Source organism: Rhincodon typus, chromosome 37 (assembly GCF_021869965.1).
Source record: "Rhincodon typus isolate 14 chromosome 37, sRhiTyp1.1, whole genome shotgun sequence".
Classification (NCBI taxonomy): Eukaryota; Metazoa; Chordata; class Chondrichthyes; order Orectolobiformes; family Rhincodontidae; genus Rhincodon; species Rhincodon typus.
Window position 1 is genome coordinate 3,080,393 of NC_063368.1, and position 16,420 is coordinate 3,096,812.

Below are 16,420 nucleotides of genomic sequence, written 5' to 3' on the forward strand. Positions count from 1 at the left end.
ATTCGGTAAAATATCTGGAATTAAGAATCTAGTGATTACCATGAATCGATTGTCAGAAAAACCCATCTGGTTCAATCATATCCTTTAGGGAAGGAAACTGCCATCCTTACCTGGTCTGGCCTAAATGTGACTCCAGACCCATAGCAATGTGGTTGACTCTGAACTGCCCTCTGGGCAATAAATGCTGCCTATCCAGTGATGCCCTTATCTCATTAATGAATAAAAGAAAAATTATCTCTTACTCCTATAACTATTCATTGGATTTATGAATTTTAGCTAACCTGTGTTCATATTTCAGTCTACAATTCAACATAGGCAGCAGGTCAAAGGTTATTAAATCAAGAAATTGAAGCATTTATTTCTCCAATATAGTCAGCTTTTTTTCTACATTTCATGAAACTCGTCCTGAAACTTATGATCTTCTGTTAATCCTCTGGACTTAGTACTTTCAAACTGGCTGCTGGGTGGAGCAATCCAAGGACAGTTCTGAATTTCCTGCCATTCTCAGAAAAGCTACATGAATTCTGTTCAATATCTCTTGCTGCCACAATAGCCCAAATCAGATCATAGTTGGGCATCAGCCTTTACCCATTAGTCTTGAGTCCTTCTGACATCACCTGCTGGCTCTGAAACAACAGTTTAAAAATTTTGCCAAAGGTTGCAATTCCTTAGAACAACTGCGCTCATTACATGCGCCATCTACAGGTTTAGCTGTTCAGCCTGTTTTGGATTTGAAGTTTGTTCAGCCGAGGCTGCACCAAAACGACCCACTAGCTTTTGGTAAGCATTAGATAGGCAGGGTGGTCTCCTTTGTGTCGTTATGACTGTCTCACTGGAATAAAACCCTGCTCTCCAGAATGTCAGTGTCAGATTCTTCCAGTGGAATGTTGAGTTAAATAGCCAAATTATTAGAATACATAAAGAACTGGTCATAAGTTAACTGTAACAATGTTTTCAAGAGCCCAGAGCTTAAACTGCTGAAGGTAGAACTGCAGGGAATTATTATAATCACTTCAGTCATATGTTGTATCTTGTGTAGTTAAATATGCTAGTTAGTACTTTAGCCATCTTTCTAAAGAAAATAAGTCCATGGTGATTGGCATACTGGAGTAATGGAAGTTATAGCCCTATGATCCCAGTTTGTACACTTCCATTACAGGTGGAAAAAGCAAACTCCCGTTTGAAGCAATTGAAACGACAGCTGGAGGAGGCAGAAGAGGAAGCCCAGCGTGCGAATGCTTCCCGCAGAAAACTGCAGCGAGAACTGGAAGATACTACTGAAACTGCAGATGCAATGACCCGTGAAGTCAGCGCACTCAAGAGCAAGCTCAGGTGAGAAGAGGTTGACAGAGTGCTCACACTGTGAGAATCCTGTCTTGCGAACATTAAGAAAGCCAAAACAAAAATCGTTGGAGAAATTCAGGAGGTCAGGCAGAACTTGAGAAGAAAGCAGAGTTAATATTTCAAGACGGTGACTCTTCAGAACTGTTAGTAGCTAGAAGCTGAAGTAGAGGAGGGGTGGTGGAGAAAAGGGGAGACTAGAGCGGACAGAGCCCAGGGAGTAGAGAAATGAAAAAGGTAGGTACACAAGGAAATAATGGATAGCCGGCCAGGACAGAAGAAAAGCTGAATAAGAGGTAAGAGCTGAGAGTGAGACAATGGGTTAGCAGTGCTGAATCCAACCTAAATAAAGTAATAATGGACCTAAGAGCACGTGGGAATGGGTGACTGTGTGCTAAAAGCAACCAGTGTTGTTACAGGACAAGGTGTGGGATGGGTTTAAAAAAAAATGGAAGTATGGAATCGGGCTGTAAAGTTATTGAAGCTGATGTTGATTCCTAGAGGCTGCAGGGTCCCGAAGCAGAAAATGAGATGTTCTTATTCAAACTTGCACTGTGGCATGCTGGAATGCTGCAGCAGCCTGCAACAGAAATGTTGGCAGAGAACATAGCGGTGTATTGAAGTGGCAGGCAATTGGAAGTTCGGGGTCATTTTTGTGAATAGAGCATTGATGTTCTACAAAGTAGTGACCCAGGCTGTGTTTTGTCTCCCGAATGTAGCAGAAGAACACATTGTGAATAGCAAATGTAGTAGACTAGATTGAGTCAAGTACAGGTGAATCACTGTTTCAGCAGGAGGGTATGTCTGGGGCCTTGGATGGGGAGGAAGGAGGAGGTAAATGGGCAGGGATTAAAGCTTCTGTGATTGCAAAGGAAGGTGCTGTGGGAGTCTGAGGAGATGTTGAGAATGGAGGAGTGGTGTACCAGTGTGTCCCAGAGGGTACCGTCCTTGTGAAATGCTGACAAGGGAGGGGAGAGAAACGTGTGTCTGGTCATGGCATCCCATTGGAGGTGATGGAAATGGTAGCTTTCTGATATGGAGGCTTGTGAGGACCAGAGGGATCCTATCATTTTTGTGGGAGGAAAGGGAAGGGATGAGGGAGGAAGTGCAGGAGATGGGTCAGACACTGCTAATTGTTCTGTCGACCATAGTAGCAGGGAATCCTTGGTTGAAGAGAAAGGTAGACGTTTGAGGGCCCCCTGCAGAAGGTGACATCATCAGAGCAGATGCAACTGAGACAAAGAAACTGGGAGAATGGGATGGAGTCCTTGGACGAGCAAGGTGTGAGGATGTATAGTTGAAGTAACTGGGGGTTGTTGGGTTTGTAGTGTATGTCGGTGGTTAGTCTATCCCCAGAAATGGGAACAGATGTTGAGGAAGGGAAGGGAGGAATCTGTGATGGACCAGGTGAAAGTGAGTACACGGTGGAAACTGCAAACTAAATTGACAAATTTTTCTAGTTCTGAATGAGAGGGAAGCAGCACTAATGATACCATCAATGTACTGGAGAAATCATTGTGGGGAGGGACCCAAGTAAGTTGGGAACAGGGAATGTTCCATGTCCCACAAAGAGACAGGCATAACTGGGGCGCATGCGTGTAGCCATGGCCACACCTTTGACTCAAACCTATTTATGTATTAAAATTAACTGAGTCTGTCTAGCTTTCATTTGTCTCTAGCCACACTTCGTGGTGCTGTTTTTACTTTGCCAACACCTTGGAAGAAAGGCAGGAATGTGTATGTTCACATTCAGCCTTGGCAGTGAAACAACATTCAGTTGTGAAACAGCAGAAATAAAAAACAATTACTGTGACAAGACCAAAGAGGTGTTCTCAATCAAGATACACTGGGGGATTCAAAGGGAATTGGAAGGGAATAAGGTGGGTTGTAAAATGGAAGACTTGAAAATTAATGAAACAAGTAATAGGGAATTCATTTCATCTAGCAAGGAAATTTGAACTGAAAAGGAAACTAAGGTCACAAGAAATTAAAACTGTTTAGCTTCAGTCATATTCCACCTCAGGAGCCTACAGCCCGATGGCCTGAACATGGATTTTACCAGTTTCAAAATCTCCCCACCCCTGGCCTCATCCCATGACCAACCCTCCCTCTCATCCCTGCTTCCTTGACCTGACGCAACCTGTCCATCATCTCTCCCATCTATCCGCCACTCCCACCTCACTGACCAATCCCCACCACTGCCTATATTCACTCACCGACGGTCCCCAGCCCTCCTCTCTTTATTTGAGCTCCCCTCCCCCTCCCCATTTCTTAAAGGTCCCGAACCGAAACGTCAGCTTTCCTGTTCCTCTGATGCTGCCTGGCCTGCTGTGTTCCTCCAGCTCCACACTTTGTTATCCCTGACTCCAGCATCTGCAGTTTTTGCTATCTCTAGCTTCAGTCATGTTCTTTTGAAAACTTGAAATTGAAAAAGTATCGTTCAGTTTTTAGTTTTCTGGTCATTGGAAAGAGTGTGTTTTCAGTCTCCACCAGTCAGCAAATAAGACCTATTTCCTGAAAGGGTTTGTTTTTAGTCTGCTAAGGTCAGCAGGAACATTAAGCCAGTTTAAGGGGCTGCAGCAAATTTCACAGCGGAAGAAATTAAGTATGCATATTTATTGTAAGTGCACAAACTGAGAATCTTGTCATAATTCATTGCTTTACTGAAATAAAGCGTCTGTTTGAGTTTGCAGATCCACTCCTGTATCTTTGTTTATATTTCCTTCATCTCTCTACTTCTTCCAACTATGCAAATGCAGTAAGGCTTCTAACCAGTACTCCTTGTTCTCTGTGGTGCACCTTTTGAGTGGTTTAAAAATGCAAATACAGTTCCTGCTTAAATCAGTTATTTGTTGAGCATTCTGCTTGGTTCAGTCACCCACCTCACCTCCCCACCCCTCATTGTTCAAGGCCTCAAATGTACCTTCCTGGTGAAGCAGTGTTTCTAACCCTTTTCAGTTCTGAAGTCATAGACTCTTGGCTAACTGTTACTTTCTTCACAGATGTTACCAGACCTGCTGAATTCCTACAACATTTTCCCTTTATTTCAGATTTCAAGCATCTGCAGTATCTTCTTTCATTTTAGTTGAAATCTGTGCTCTGATGCCAAGTTGACTGAGATTTTCAAGAGTAAATCGATAGATGTTTTTAGGTTTGGATATTGAGTGATATGGAGGGAACCGTGGTTTACTAAAGAAATTGAATCTCTTGTCAAGAGGAAGAAGGAGGCTTATGTAGAGATGAGGCGTGAGGGCGCTTGAGAGTTACAAGTTAGCCAGGAAGGACCTAAAGAGAGAGCTAAGAAGAGCCAGGAGGGGACATGAGAAGTCTTTAGCAGGTAGGATCAAGGAAAACCCTAAAGCTTTCTATAGGTATGTCAGGAATAAAAGAATGACTAGAGTAAGATTGGGGCCGGTCAAGGACAGTAGTGGGAAGTTGTGCGTGGAGTCCGAAGAGATAGGAGAGGTGCTAAATGAATATTTTTCGTCAGTATTCACGCAGGAAAAAGACAATGTAGTCGAGGAGAATACTGAGATACAGTCTATTAGACTAGACGGGATTGAGGTTCATAAGGAGGAGGTGTTAGCAATTCTGGAAGGTATGAAAATAGGTAAGTCCCCTGGGCCAGATGGGATTTATCCTAGGATTCTCTGGGAAGCTAGAGAGGAGATTGCAGAGCCTTTGGCTTTGATCTTTATGTCGTCATTGTCTTCAGGAATAGTGCCAGAAGACTAGCAAATGTTGTCCCCTTGTTCAAGAAGGGGAGTAGAGACAACCCTGGTAATTATAGACTTACTTCGGTTGTGGGTAAAGTGTTGGAAAGGATTATAAGAGATAGGACTTATAATCATCTAGAAAGGAATAATTTGATTAGGGATAGTCAACACAGTTTTGTGAAGGGTAGGTTGTGCCTCACAAACCTTATTGAGTTCTTCGAGAAGGTGACCAAACAGGTGGATGAGGGTAAAGCGGTTGATGTGGTGTATTTGGATTTCAGTAAAGCGTTTGATAAGGTTCCCCATGGTAGGCTATTGCAGAAAATACGGAGGCATGGGATTGAGGGTGATTTAGCGGTTTGGATCAGAAATTGGCTAGCTGTAAGAAGACAGAGGGTGGTGGTTGATGGGAAATGTTCATCCTGGAGTTCAGTTACTAGTGGTGTACCTCAAGGATCTGTTTTGGGGCCACTGCTGTTTGTCATTTTTATAAATGACCTGGATGAGGGGGAAGAAGGATGGGTTAGTAAATTTGCGGATGACACCAAAGTCGGTGGAGTTGTGGATAGTGCGGAAGGATGTTGCAGGTTACAGAGGGACATAGATAAGCTGCAGAGCTGGGCTGAGAGGTGGCAAATGGAGTTTAATGCGGAAAAGTGTGAGGTGATTCACTTTGGAAGGAGTAACAGGAATACCGAGTACTGGGCTAATGGTAAGATTCTTGGTAGTGTGGATGAGCAGAAAGATCTCGGTGTCCATGTGCATTGATCATTGAAAGTTGCCACCCAGGTTGATAGCGTTGTTAAGAAGGCGTACAGTATGTTAGGTTTTATTGGTAGAGGGATTGAGTTTCGGAGCCATGAGGTCATGTTGCAGCTGTACAAAACTCTGGTGCGGCCGCACTTGGAGTATTGCGTACAGTTCTGGTCACCGCATTATAGGAAGGATATGGAAGCATTGGAAAGGGTGCAGAGGAGATTTACCAGGATGTTGCCTGGTATGGAGGGAAGGTCTTATGAGGAAAGGCTGAGGGTTTTGAGGCTGTTTTCGTTAGAGAGAAGAAGGTTAAGAGGTGACTTGATAGAGACATACAAGATGATCAGAGGATTAGATAGGGTGGACAGTGGGAGCCTTTTTCCTCGGATGGTGATGGCTAGCACGAGGGGATATAGCTTTAAATTGAGGGGTGATAGATATAAGACAGATGTCAGAGGTAGGTTCTTTACTCAGAGTAGTAAGGGCGTGGAATGCCCTGCCTGCAAAAATAGTAGACTCGCCCACTTTAAGGGCATTTAAATGGTCATTGGATAAACATATGGATGATAATGGAATAGTTTAGGTTAGATGGGCTTCAGATTGGTTTCACAGGTCGGCGCAACATCGAGGGCCGAAGGGCCTGTACTGCGCTGTAATGTTCCATGTTCCATGTTCCATGTTCTATGGAATAATGGCAAATAAATACAGTTTAGAAACAGATCCTGTGATCTAATTGAATGGCAGAACAGGCTCCAAGTATTGTACAACTGCAAAGAAATCTGAATTTCTGGTTTGTGCTATCAGTTTTTTAATATAAATTGTTGGTTGTAAGGGTCCTGATTTTAAAACTTATTGAATCCTTAGCTAAACACTGGTGGACATGTTAGTGTGTAATCTGTTGAGAAACTGATGATTACAGGAGAAGCTCTGACCTCCTATTCAGCTGAAACTACTGCATGTTGGTAATCAATCTATTTCTCTCAAGCTCTTAAATTGTTTGACGTGAAGTTCAATATTTGAATATGTTTCTTCATAGGCGTGGGGATGTGCCATTCACTGTGCGTCGTACCGCAGGCAGAAAACTGGATGAAATTTCGGATGATGATGTTGAAGGTCGAAGTGATGCAGGAGATTCCAAAGCTGCTGAATAAATGCCAAAATGCCAACCTGCATTCGCAGTGTAAATGCCATCATTGGGCCAATTGTGATTATGATTTTTTAAAAAGTGCATAGCTGTGTATTTTATGCTGCTGTAGGTAACACCAGGGCACTTGTCCCCTCTTCTTTCCCGCTCAGCTTTATATAACTTCTTTCTGAATAATTTTGTAATGTGCTAATAGCATACAACAGTTATTGTGTATCAGGAAGAATAAGGTTCATCGTACATGCAGCAGCAGACCCAGTGAAGGAGGGTTAAGACCTAACCCTTATGTAGAATTACGTTTCTTAAAATTAATTGCAGCTCTATAATTCTCAGCTTGTGACCTGACCTAGCCTGGAATTGAGCCTATGGAGCAATACTTTTCATTGTCTTTAAAAGAAGAGTTTTTGTCCTTGTTTTACTTTGGTTATGTTTTTAGTATTGTGATTTAGGATTGTAGAATTCCATTGGGCAAGAGGCTCCTGAAACTTGTGTCTAGTTTTAGATGACAAATGCACGTTGTTTTGACAATCCTTTATAACCATTTGGGGATCATGCAGCAAAAGTTAATTCACTGGTTCAGAAACATCAATGGGTGTTGTACAAATGGCATAGTGATGATCTGAAAACTCAATTCTGAGGAAAGCATTGATATGTACTAACAGCAGTTCTGCCTCATTGAAAGTATTTCATATTTGAAGTCTTGCTGCTTGGAGTTAGTCCCTTGTGGGGAGCAGGCTACCCAATCACTGCCGGAGAGGTTTCAGTGGCATTGAGAACAGAATTTTCTCTCTTCCTGCTGATGTGAATTGGCTCAGGTAGTAACAGAAAACAATTAACATCTAACTGGAAACCTCTTTTTTCAGTTTACCTTTGTCCATGCTGATTTGAGGCCTAGCAAACCAGTGTGCTTTCCCTAACACCCTTTTGTTTTCTGTGAATTAATTGTGACAATCTTCATTTACTAGCTTTAGTTTTTGGGATCTATTGATGGAATGGTCTATTTTCATGGAAAAATATATCATTTTTCCTCCAGTCAGTCTCTATTAATGTTTTCAAGTAATGAACTTATTCAAAGAGTCAACTCCAGAACATGCAGTTAGCATGGGCATCCATCTTAACTTAAAAGTAAGGCTTCTAACCAGTACTCCTTGTTCTCTGTGGTACACCTTTTGAGTGGTTTAAAAATGCAAACTACAATTCCTGCTTAAATCGGTTATTTGTTGAGCATTCTGCTTGGTTCAGAATGTCCATTTGAAATCCTTGGTCAAGAGCAGTGCAGAACTGGTTTATGGGGGAGGATGTACATGTTCACTAATAGTCCAGACAATACAAATCAAATCTGGCCAGTTCCAAGACTTGACTTCTCTGCAAATGTTTTATTGTGCAATGACATCCCAAGAAGACTGTTGAAAGGAAACCCATAGATATATATATTCATTTTTATCTAAATGACAATTGCTTCATAGTTGTTTTGGAAAGGTTTTTGATAATCTGTTGGCTATACTGGATTTGTAAAATGACTTCATTTCCTGTGATTCTTTTAAGGACCAAATATATATTTAAACAAGGAAATATATAATCAAGAAAAATTTGGTAATGGATTCTCGTTTTTATATATATGCATATAATGTAACCATTTGCTCTGGCCAATCATGATTTTTTTTTTTCTGAGCACTGGCCTCCAATTAAAATAAAACTGGAAAATGTGCTAAATCTCGAACTGCACAGTTTTAAACTCCATGCCCAGTTCTAGTAAGAGATGCAGTGTTCTCTGGGTACAACAATCCTGGATCCATCTTCCCTCATTCACTGAATTGTTTGGGACCTTGGTTTGATATGTTTTACATACACAACACACTAGTATTGGGCTAAGAGAGGAAAAAGTGTCTCACTTTCCTAAATGCTGCAACATTTATCTTGCGCACAGGAAAATTTGCTCCATTTTTCTTCCTGTAAGGTTTGCTACAGAAACTGGTTGAATTCTTAACAGACACATACGCACTGTCATATTTTTATAAAAGTGCCTTAAACATGTGTCACGCCAGTGCCGCTAAACTGAATTGTAACAGTGGTTTGCAGATGTTACCACAAATGTGTTACAAATAAAGATTTATTGAAAAATTCTGGTTGATGTGGAATGTTTGTCGACTGCTCCAATTTGTGATATTCATGAGAATTAAACTCCTTTTATGTTGAACTTTGCTGTGCTGTCCTGCAACTGTAAAGGGCTGCTTCCTGCTTCCTACCAATGCAACAGTTCAGGTGTATTTATTTTACAGCTTTGTGGTACTCCACAGCTATCTCCCTGCCTCATTTCAGTTCTGCCCTTCAAACCCTTGGGAATCTAGTGTTATGCATATACAGTGTGTCCTGATTTTTATGGCAGTGAGGCTTTCATTTTCTGACTAAAATTCAAATTAAACATTAAAATAGGAATGAAGAGTGTCAAACTTTCAATTAATGTTAGATTATCCTTTATCCTATCATAGAAATTATAGCAGGCCGTTCGGCCCTCCGAGCCTGCTCTGCGATTCAGTAGAACTGTGGCTGATCATCTCAATGTCATATTCCTGCTATCTCCCCATACCCCTTGATGCCTTTAAAAGCTATAAATATATTTATCTTGAATATATTCAGTCATTTGGCCTCCAAAGCCTACAGTGGTAGAGAATTCCATAGGTGGATTACCCTTTGAGTGAAGACATTTTTCTTATCTCAGTCCTTAACAGTCTACCCCAATATCCTGGAACACACTCTTCACTGGTTCTAAACTCTCCAACCAGGCAAAACGTCCTCCTTGCATCTAGTTATCTGTACAGCCCTGATAGAATATTTCTGTTTCAGTCAGATTCCCCCCTCTTTCTGAACTCTGGTGAATACAAGCCCAGTCAACTAGTATCTCCTTGGTACAGACCAACCATCCTCACACTAGAGAACCTTCTGTGCACTCCCTGTAAGACCAGTATATCCTTTCTTATAGGGGAACCAAAATTACATGAAATATTCAAAGCATGGTTTCACCAAGGTCCCAGAAAGTTGCAGTAAGACATCCCTACTCCTGAACTCTAATCCTCTTGCAATGAAGGTCAACGTACCATTTGCCTTCCTAAATGCTTGCTGCACCTGCCTGTCTATCTTCATTGGTGTACGATGACATCCAGATCCCTTTGTACATCCACACCTTCCAATATATCACTATTTAACTAACATTCTTCCTTTTTTTTACATGGAAGTGCATAGATTCATACTTAGGCATGTTGTACTGCCTCTGCCATGTGTTTGCCACTCACTCAATTTGTCAATCACCTTGAAAACTCTTTACCTCCAAGTCTCAGTCCTTCCCAGTTTTGTCCTAACAACAAACTTTTAAATGTTGCATTTGTTTCCCTCATCCAGGTCATTTTACATGTCCTGAATAACTGAGGCTCAAGCATTGATCCTTACAGTATACCACGAGCCAATGCCTGCCTCTTGAAAAATTCTTGATCTATGCTAATATAGTGTCATCTATTCTGTGTGCTTGTATCTTTGCCCACTAACCTCTTGTGACTGACTTTTTCAAAATCTCTCAAAATACAAATAAACCATATCTACTGGTCCTTCATTATCTATTGTACCAGTTACATCCTGAAAAAACTCCAGATTTCTTTAGCATGATTTGCCTTTCATAAACTCCTCATGCTTTTTCCAACCCTGTTAATACTTTCCAAATGTAACGTTATTAGGTTTGACAAAGTTCTACATGGTGGACTGATTAGTAAAATTAGATCACATGAGATTCAGGGAGAGCTTGTCAATTGGATGCAAAATCGGCCTGTCCAAATGCAATTTAAATGTTGTAACTCTACCTGCATCTACCATTTTCTCCAGTTCATTCTACATACAAGCCACCCCACCGTGTTCCTTTTTAAATTTTACTCCCCTCAGCTTAAAAAAAAAAAATGCCCCCTAGTTTTGAACTCCCCCACTCTAGGGCAAAGACCTTTGCTATTCACCTTTATCTGTACCCCTCATGATTTTATAAACCTCTGAGGTCACCCCTTGACCTCCTACACTCTGGTGAAAAGTCCCAGCCTATCCAACCTGTTTTTGTAACTGAAACTCTCCATGCCTGGTAAATCTTTTATGAACCCTCTCCAGTGATAGTTTTCGTGCAAGGGATTGGTCCAAGTGAATTGACCAATGACTAGCACGCATCCACTTAACATGGAATAACCTCTTCGATGAGCAGGACTTGTTTGGTGAGTAGTAACGGCTTGAATTAAGAACTAAAGATCAAAATATTTTAAGACCACAAACGTAGGCTGCTGTTTTAGAGCAGTTGGTAATAAGTGATAGCCTGGCAGCTAAGATCCATAATTTTCAGTAACTTGCTCTATGCTTTGGTATTTTGTTCTCATTAGGGTTAACATTGGCAGTTACATAACTATCTTTTCTTGGGAAGATTGTACAAGTAGTGGAAAGGAGTTGCATTATTTGTTGGGATTGAGAGTTGTGCAGAATAGGCAGGTATGAGAGGAATCAATGCATTCAACAGATAGTCAGTGATCAAAAATGCATCATAAGAGGACAGACATCAATGGTTTTTTTTCAGTTCAACTGCTGCAGCAAGCTGTCAAATCAAGGCATTCAATGATAGGTATTAAAGCAAAGGCAAAAATGCATTTTATTGGTCACAATGAATGTCAAGGTCCCTGAGTCTGTATATCGAACTGCACTTGGAAACTCCTCATCAGAACTTTGTGTCTGAGGAAAATTGTATGCTCAATACTTTGAATCCAAGCCACTGGAATATGCAATTCCTCTGACTAAGCCATGGACCAACATGGGCTAGAGAGAGGGCAGCGTGGATTTCACCGAATCACATACAAGTATCATTTAGAATTAGGCCATTCAGCCTTTTTTTTGCACTGGCTCTCCAAATTGTCTCCTGATTTGGTGCCATTCTCCTAACTTTCTCCAAACCCTTGCACATTGTTCCTATTTGATCATCTCATGCCATCTGAACGCTTTAATTAAAACGCTTTAATTAAAACTGCCTCCACCACATTTCCACAAAGTATTATCCAGATCCAATTCACTTGTGAACTTTTTTTTCCTCTTGTCATTTTTGCTACTATGTAAATCCCTTTAAATCTATATACTGTTGTCCTTAATCCTTTATAGCAGAAACTGTTTCTCCCCCATCTGCTCTATCCAGGCCCTTCATGATTTTTGAAAACTTCTATCAGAGCCCCTCTTAGCTATCTTCTCTCTAAGGAGAACAATCTCTGGATTTGTAAAGGGAAATTCATGTTAGTAAATCTATTTGAATTTGAAGGGGTAGGTGAAGGATTACCTATAGATTTTTATTCTGTAGAAACTTCATTGAAAAGATTCCACAAAGAAGTTTTAACAAAAAGCATGTAATATTGGAGGTAATGTTGCTTTAATCATGGAATTTGTCAAGGGCGAGAGAGCAAGAGCAGGGATAAGATTATGTGCAATTGGCAAGATGTGACCAGTGGGACCACAAGAGTTGTATACTAGGGTCTCAGGCTTTTTGCTATATAAATTATTTATAGAAAGAAGTGTAAACAAGTTGGTGACACCAAGTTAGTGGCACAGTTTAGGATATAGATGGGAGCAGCAAGTTGCAAAGACACGTTGGACAAATTAAGTGAGGAAAACTGGCTAGTGGTTTTATGATCATCCACTTTGAAGGAGACAGTTGGGGGTGTCAGAAATCACAAATCACAAATACAGAAATCTCAATGTTAATATAACTGAGATGGAAGGAATGTACTGTCTTTCTCTACTAGCAGGTCTTTAGGTCACAGCATAAACCTAATTGTTTTATCTGGATACTGATATGGCCAATTGTGTGCTTTCTCTGTATTAGACTTTTAAAAGATCCATTGATCTAGCTTCTTCAATTAGTTTTGAGTTAACAACATTAAATAAAGATGTGCAATTGTTTAGTGCAGGTTTGTAAAATGATAATATAAATGTTTACCCCTTTGAATAACCTACAACATGCAAATAAACATTCAGTAGGCAAAGGAAAAATATTATCTCTGCAGAAGTTCACTTTGCTTTTTAAAAAAAAAAAAGACTCTTGGCCAAAATTGTTAGCTCTTGAATGTAAAAATGAGAACATTTGAGATTTCTTGGCATGTGTGGACTGGTCCTATAGGCTGCAAGGCCTTATCTAGAGGCTTATCGTTCTGGATGTTGAAAATCGATGGGGATATATTTTCCCTCGAGAGGCTGTACTGATGATTTAGCAGAATTACACCAGTGAAAAGTTAAGTTATGAAAACAGCTTGCACAAACTAGGCTTCAATTCCTTTGAATATAGAATATTACGAGGCAAATGAGTTGAAAGGGTAGAGAGACAGAGAAAACTATTTAATCCGGTGGCAGGGGTTCAAATTTAGGAGGGAATAACCACGATGTCAGAATGACCTTTTCTCACAAAGGGTAATGAAAATTTGGAATTTTTTCCCCATCTTCCCAACCCCAATCCCAAAACTTATCTTGTGGCTGGAGATAAGCTAAATATTTCCTGAGATTGACAGATGTTTGTTTAATATGGGTCTAAAAGCTATGAAATGCAAGTAGGTAGTGGTAATAATGTGCACTGCAGCCATGATTTAATTGAACAGAGCTGATGGTCACATACTGAGCTTGTCTTGTTACTCGTACTTTAAGGGTTTCAGTCTTTGAGATCAGAAAGATGAATGAAACTTGTAATGTGTATTATGTAAATCATAACCTCGGGACTTTTCAAAGCTTTTTGCAGCCAACTAATTACCATTGAAGTCCCACTTTGATGTTTCATAATGAACAGCTGCTAATATGCATACAACTAGATCCCATAAACAGCAATATGATAATGATCAATCATATTATCATAAAAATCATAAGATGTAGAAGCAGCATTAGGCCATTCAGCCCATTGACTCTGCTCTGCCACTAAATTAGATCATGGCTGATCTGATCATCCCCTACTCCACTTCCCTGTTTTTTTTTCCCCATAAACCTTTGATTCCCTTACTGATTAAAAATCTATCTCAACCTTGAATATACTTAATAACGGAGCCTCAACAGCCTTCTGTGGTAAAGAATTCCACAGATTCACAATCCTCTGCGAGAAGAAATTCTTCCTCTGTCTTAAATGTGCAACCTTTATTCTGGGATTATGCCCTCTGGTTCTAGACTCTGTCACGGGGGAAACAATCTTTCTCTTAATTCCCCCAAAAAATCTTGTACGGTCGGTTCTGATATAACATAATAGTTCTGTTCTCATGCGATCTCGCGTTATAAGAAAATCACATGATAGCCGCACATTTAAACTAATGGGTCCGGAATTGCGTTAGAGCCAATACAGATAAGGAGAGTTTGCGTTCTACAAATAGTGGTCTAAATTCTTCAATAGCATTAACCCCAATTCATGTTGAAGAAACATGCATTATATTGGAACTGACTGTATGTTTCAATAAAGTTGCCTCTTATTCTTCTAAATTCCAATGAGTACAGGCTCAATCTACACAACTCTCCTCCATACCTGGTATCAGTCTAATTACCTTCTCTGGACTACTGCCATTGCTAGCTTATTTTTTCTTCGATAAGGGGCCCAAAACTATTCACTGTATTCCAGTTTGGTCTGATTAGTGCCTTGTATGTTTTAAGCAAAACCTCCCTACTTTTAATGACCGTACTATGCCTTTGGGAGAGATGTGTTCTGTCTTGTTTCTGTAGCAGAAAGGTGTTGCCAAAGTGATGCCAAAATGTCTGCTTCAGAGTTGGTAAACAAATTTTGAGTTTCCCTGTGTGTTTTAATGACACAAAAGAATCATGAGTGGGCGGGGTCAGGGCTTTCTCAAGAAGGGTCTAGGCCCAAAACGTTAGCCTTCCTGCTCCTATGATGCTGCTTGGCCTGCTGTGTTCATCCAGCTCTACGCCTTGTTATCTCTCACAAACCCAGGAAGGTTTTTAGTTTGGTTTTGAGTTTGTGAGAAAGTTTTCTACTGCTGGATCTAACAGCTAGAGTGCTCTCTCTGCTGCTAGAATGAGAAGACTTAAACTATTTTTAATTTATTCACTCTCAGGATGAGGGCATTTCTGGCTAGGCACCATTTATTGCCCATCCCTAATTGTCCAGAGGGCAGTTCAGAGTCAACCACATTGCTGTGGGTCTGGAGTCACATGTAGGCCAGACCAGGTAAGGATGGTAGTTTCCTTTCCTAAAGGACATTAGTGAACTAGATGGGTTTTTCTGACAATCAATTCATGGTCATCATTGGACTCTTAATTCTGGATTTTTTTTAAGTGAATTCAAATTCTACCCTCTAGGCTGTTCCCTTACTACATTTTGAGGGTGTCTGGTCTGGTCTGGTCATTTTGCACTCTATTCCCTTTAAAATGAAGGCCAACATTCAATTTGTCTTTTCTATTACCTGCTGGACTTAGATGTTAGCTTTTTGTGATTCATAACTGAGGCCTTACAAATTCCTCTGTTCTGCAGCTTTCTGCAGTTTTTCTCGATTTAAATAATATTTAGCTCTTACATTCTTCCTGCCCAATAAGGCTAGAGTACCCCTGGACCTCACATTCCACCCCACCCCCCACCAATCTCCAAATCTGATGCATCATCCTCTCTGCCATAGAAAGCAGTCGAGGCCAAACACTGTATAATTTCGGAAAGAAACGTATGTAGCGTTTGGGATCAAAGTGATATGGGGGGAAAAAAGCAGGAACAGTCTCCTAAATTGGATGCTCAGCCATGATCAGATTGAATGACGGAGAAAGCTCGAAGGGCCAAATGGTCTATTCCTGCTCCTATTTTCTGTGTTTTAACTCTGCCGAAGTGTCACAGGACTCGAAACCTTAACGCAGTTTATCTCTCCACAGTTGCTGCCAGACCAGCTGAGTTTCTCCAGCTATTTCTATTTTTGTATGAAAACATAACTCCTTTCAGGCAGTCACGAAGTGTCGTGCCGGTTTTGACCATGAAGTCCACAAGGAGTTGGCTACGAATGCAGCTGTTGCTTTGATTTCACGTTTCTAATTTACAACACATTGTTTTTACATTAGCTCGAGCACAGCCGATTGCCACTGGATTCCCAAATAAGGGGTATTCCCGTTTCAGCAGGAGCCAGCAGATGGCGGTCACCGTCCATGCGGGGCCGGTACCTGGTTGTATCCAACAGGTGCCGGCAGGTGGCGGTCATGGTCCACACGGGGCCGGTCCTTGTTCTGCCCAACAGATGCCGGCAGGTGGTGGTCACGGTCCAATCGGGGCCGGTCCCTGTTGTATCCAACAGGTGCCGGCAGGTGGCGGTCATGGTCCACACGGGGCCGGTCCTTGTTCTGCCCAATAGGTGCCGACAGGTGGCGGTCACGGTCCATGCGGGGCCGGGGTCCTCGTTCTGCCCAATAGGTGCCGACAGGTGGCAGTCACGGTCCTTGCGGGGCCGGT

The 16,420-nt window shown here is 41.2% G+C and overlaps 1 protein-coding gene across 1 annotated transcript in view; it reads left to right on the forward strand.

The window, feature by feature from the left end:
* The window catches only part of LOC109913798 (myosin-9-like), a 70,784-nt gene extending 61,706 nt beyond the window's left edge, over positions 1 to 9,078 (forward strand). Inside the window, exons 28-29 of the mRNA XM_048617332.1 lie at positions 1,160 to 1,332; positions 6,850 to 9,078. Of these exons, the coding sequence (XP_048473289.1) occupies positions 1,160 to 1,332; positions 6,850 to 6,964 (288 nt within the window). The 3' untranslated portion in view covers positions 6,965 to 9,078. The remainder of the gene's footprint in view (positions 1 to 1,159; positions 1,333 to 6,849) is intronic.
* Positions 9,079 to 16,420: the final 7,342 nt, after the last annotated feature.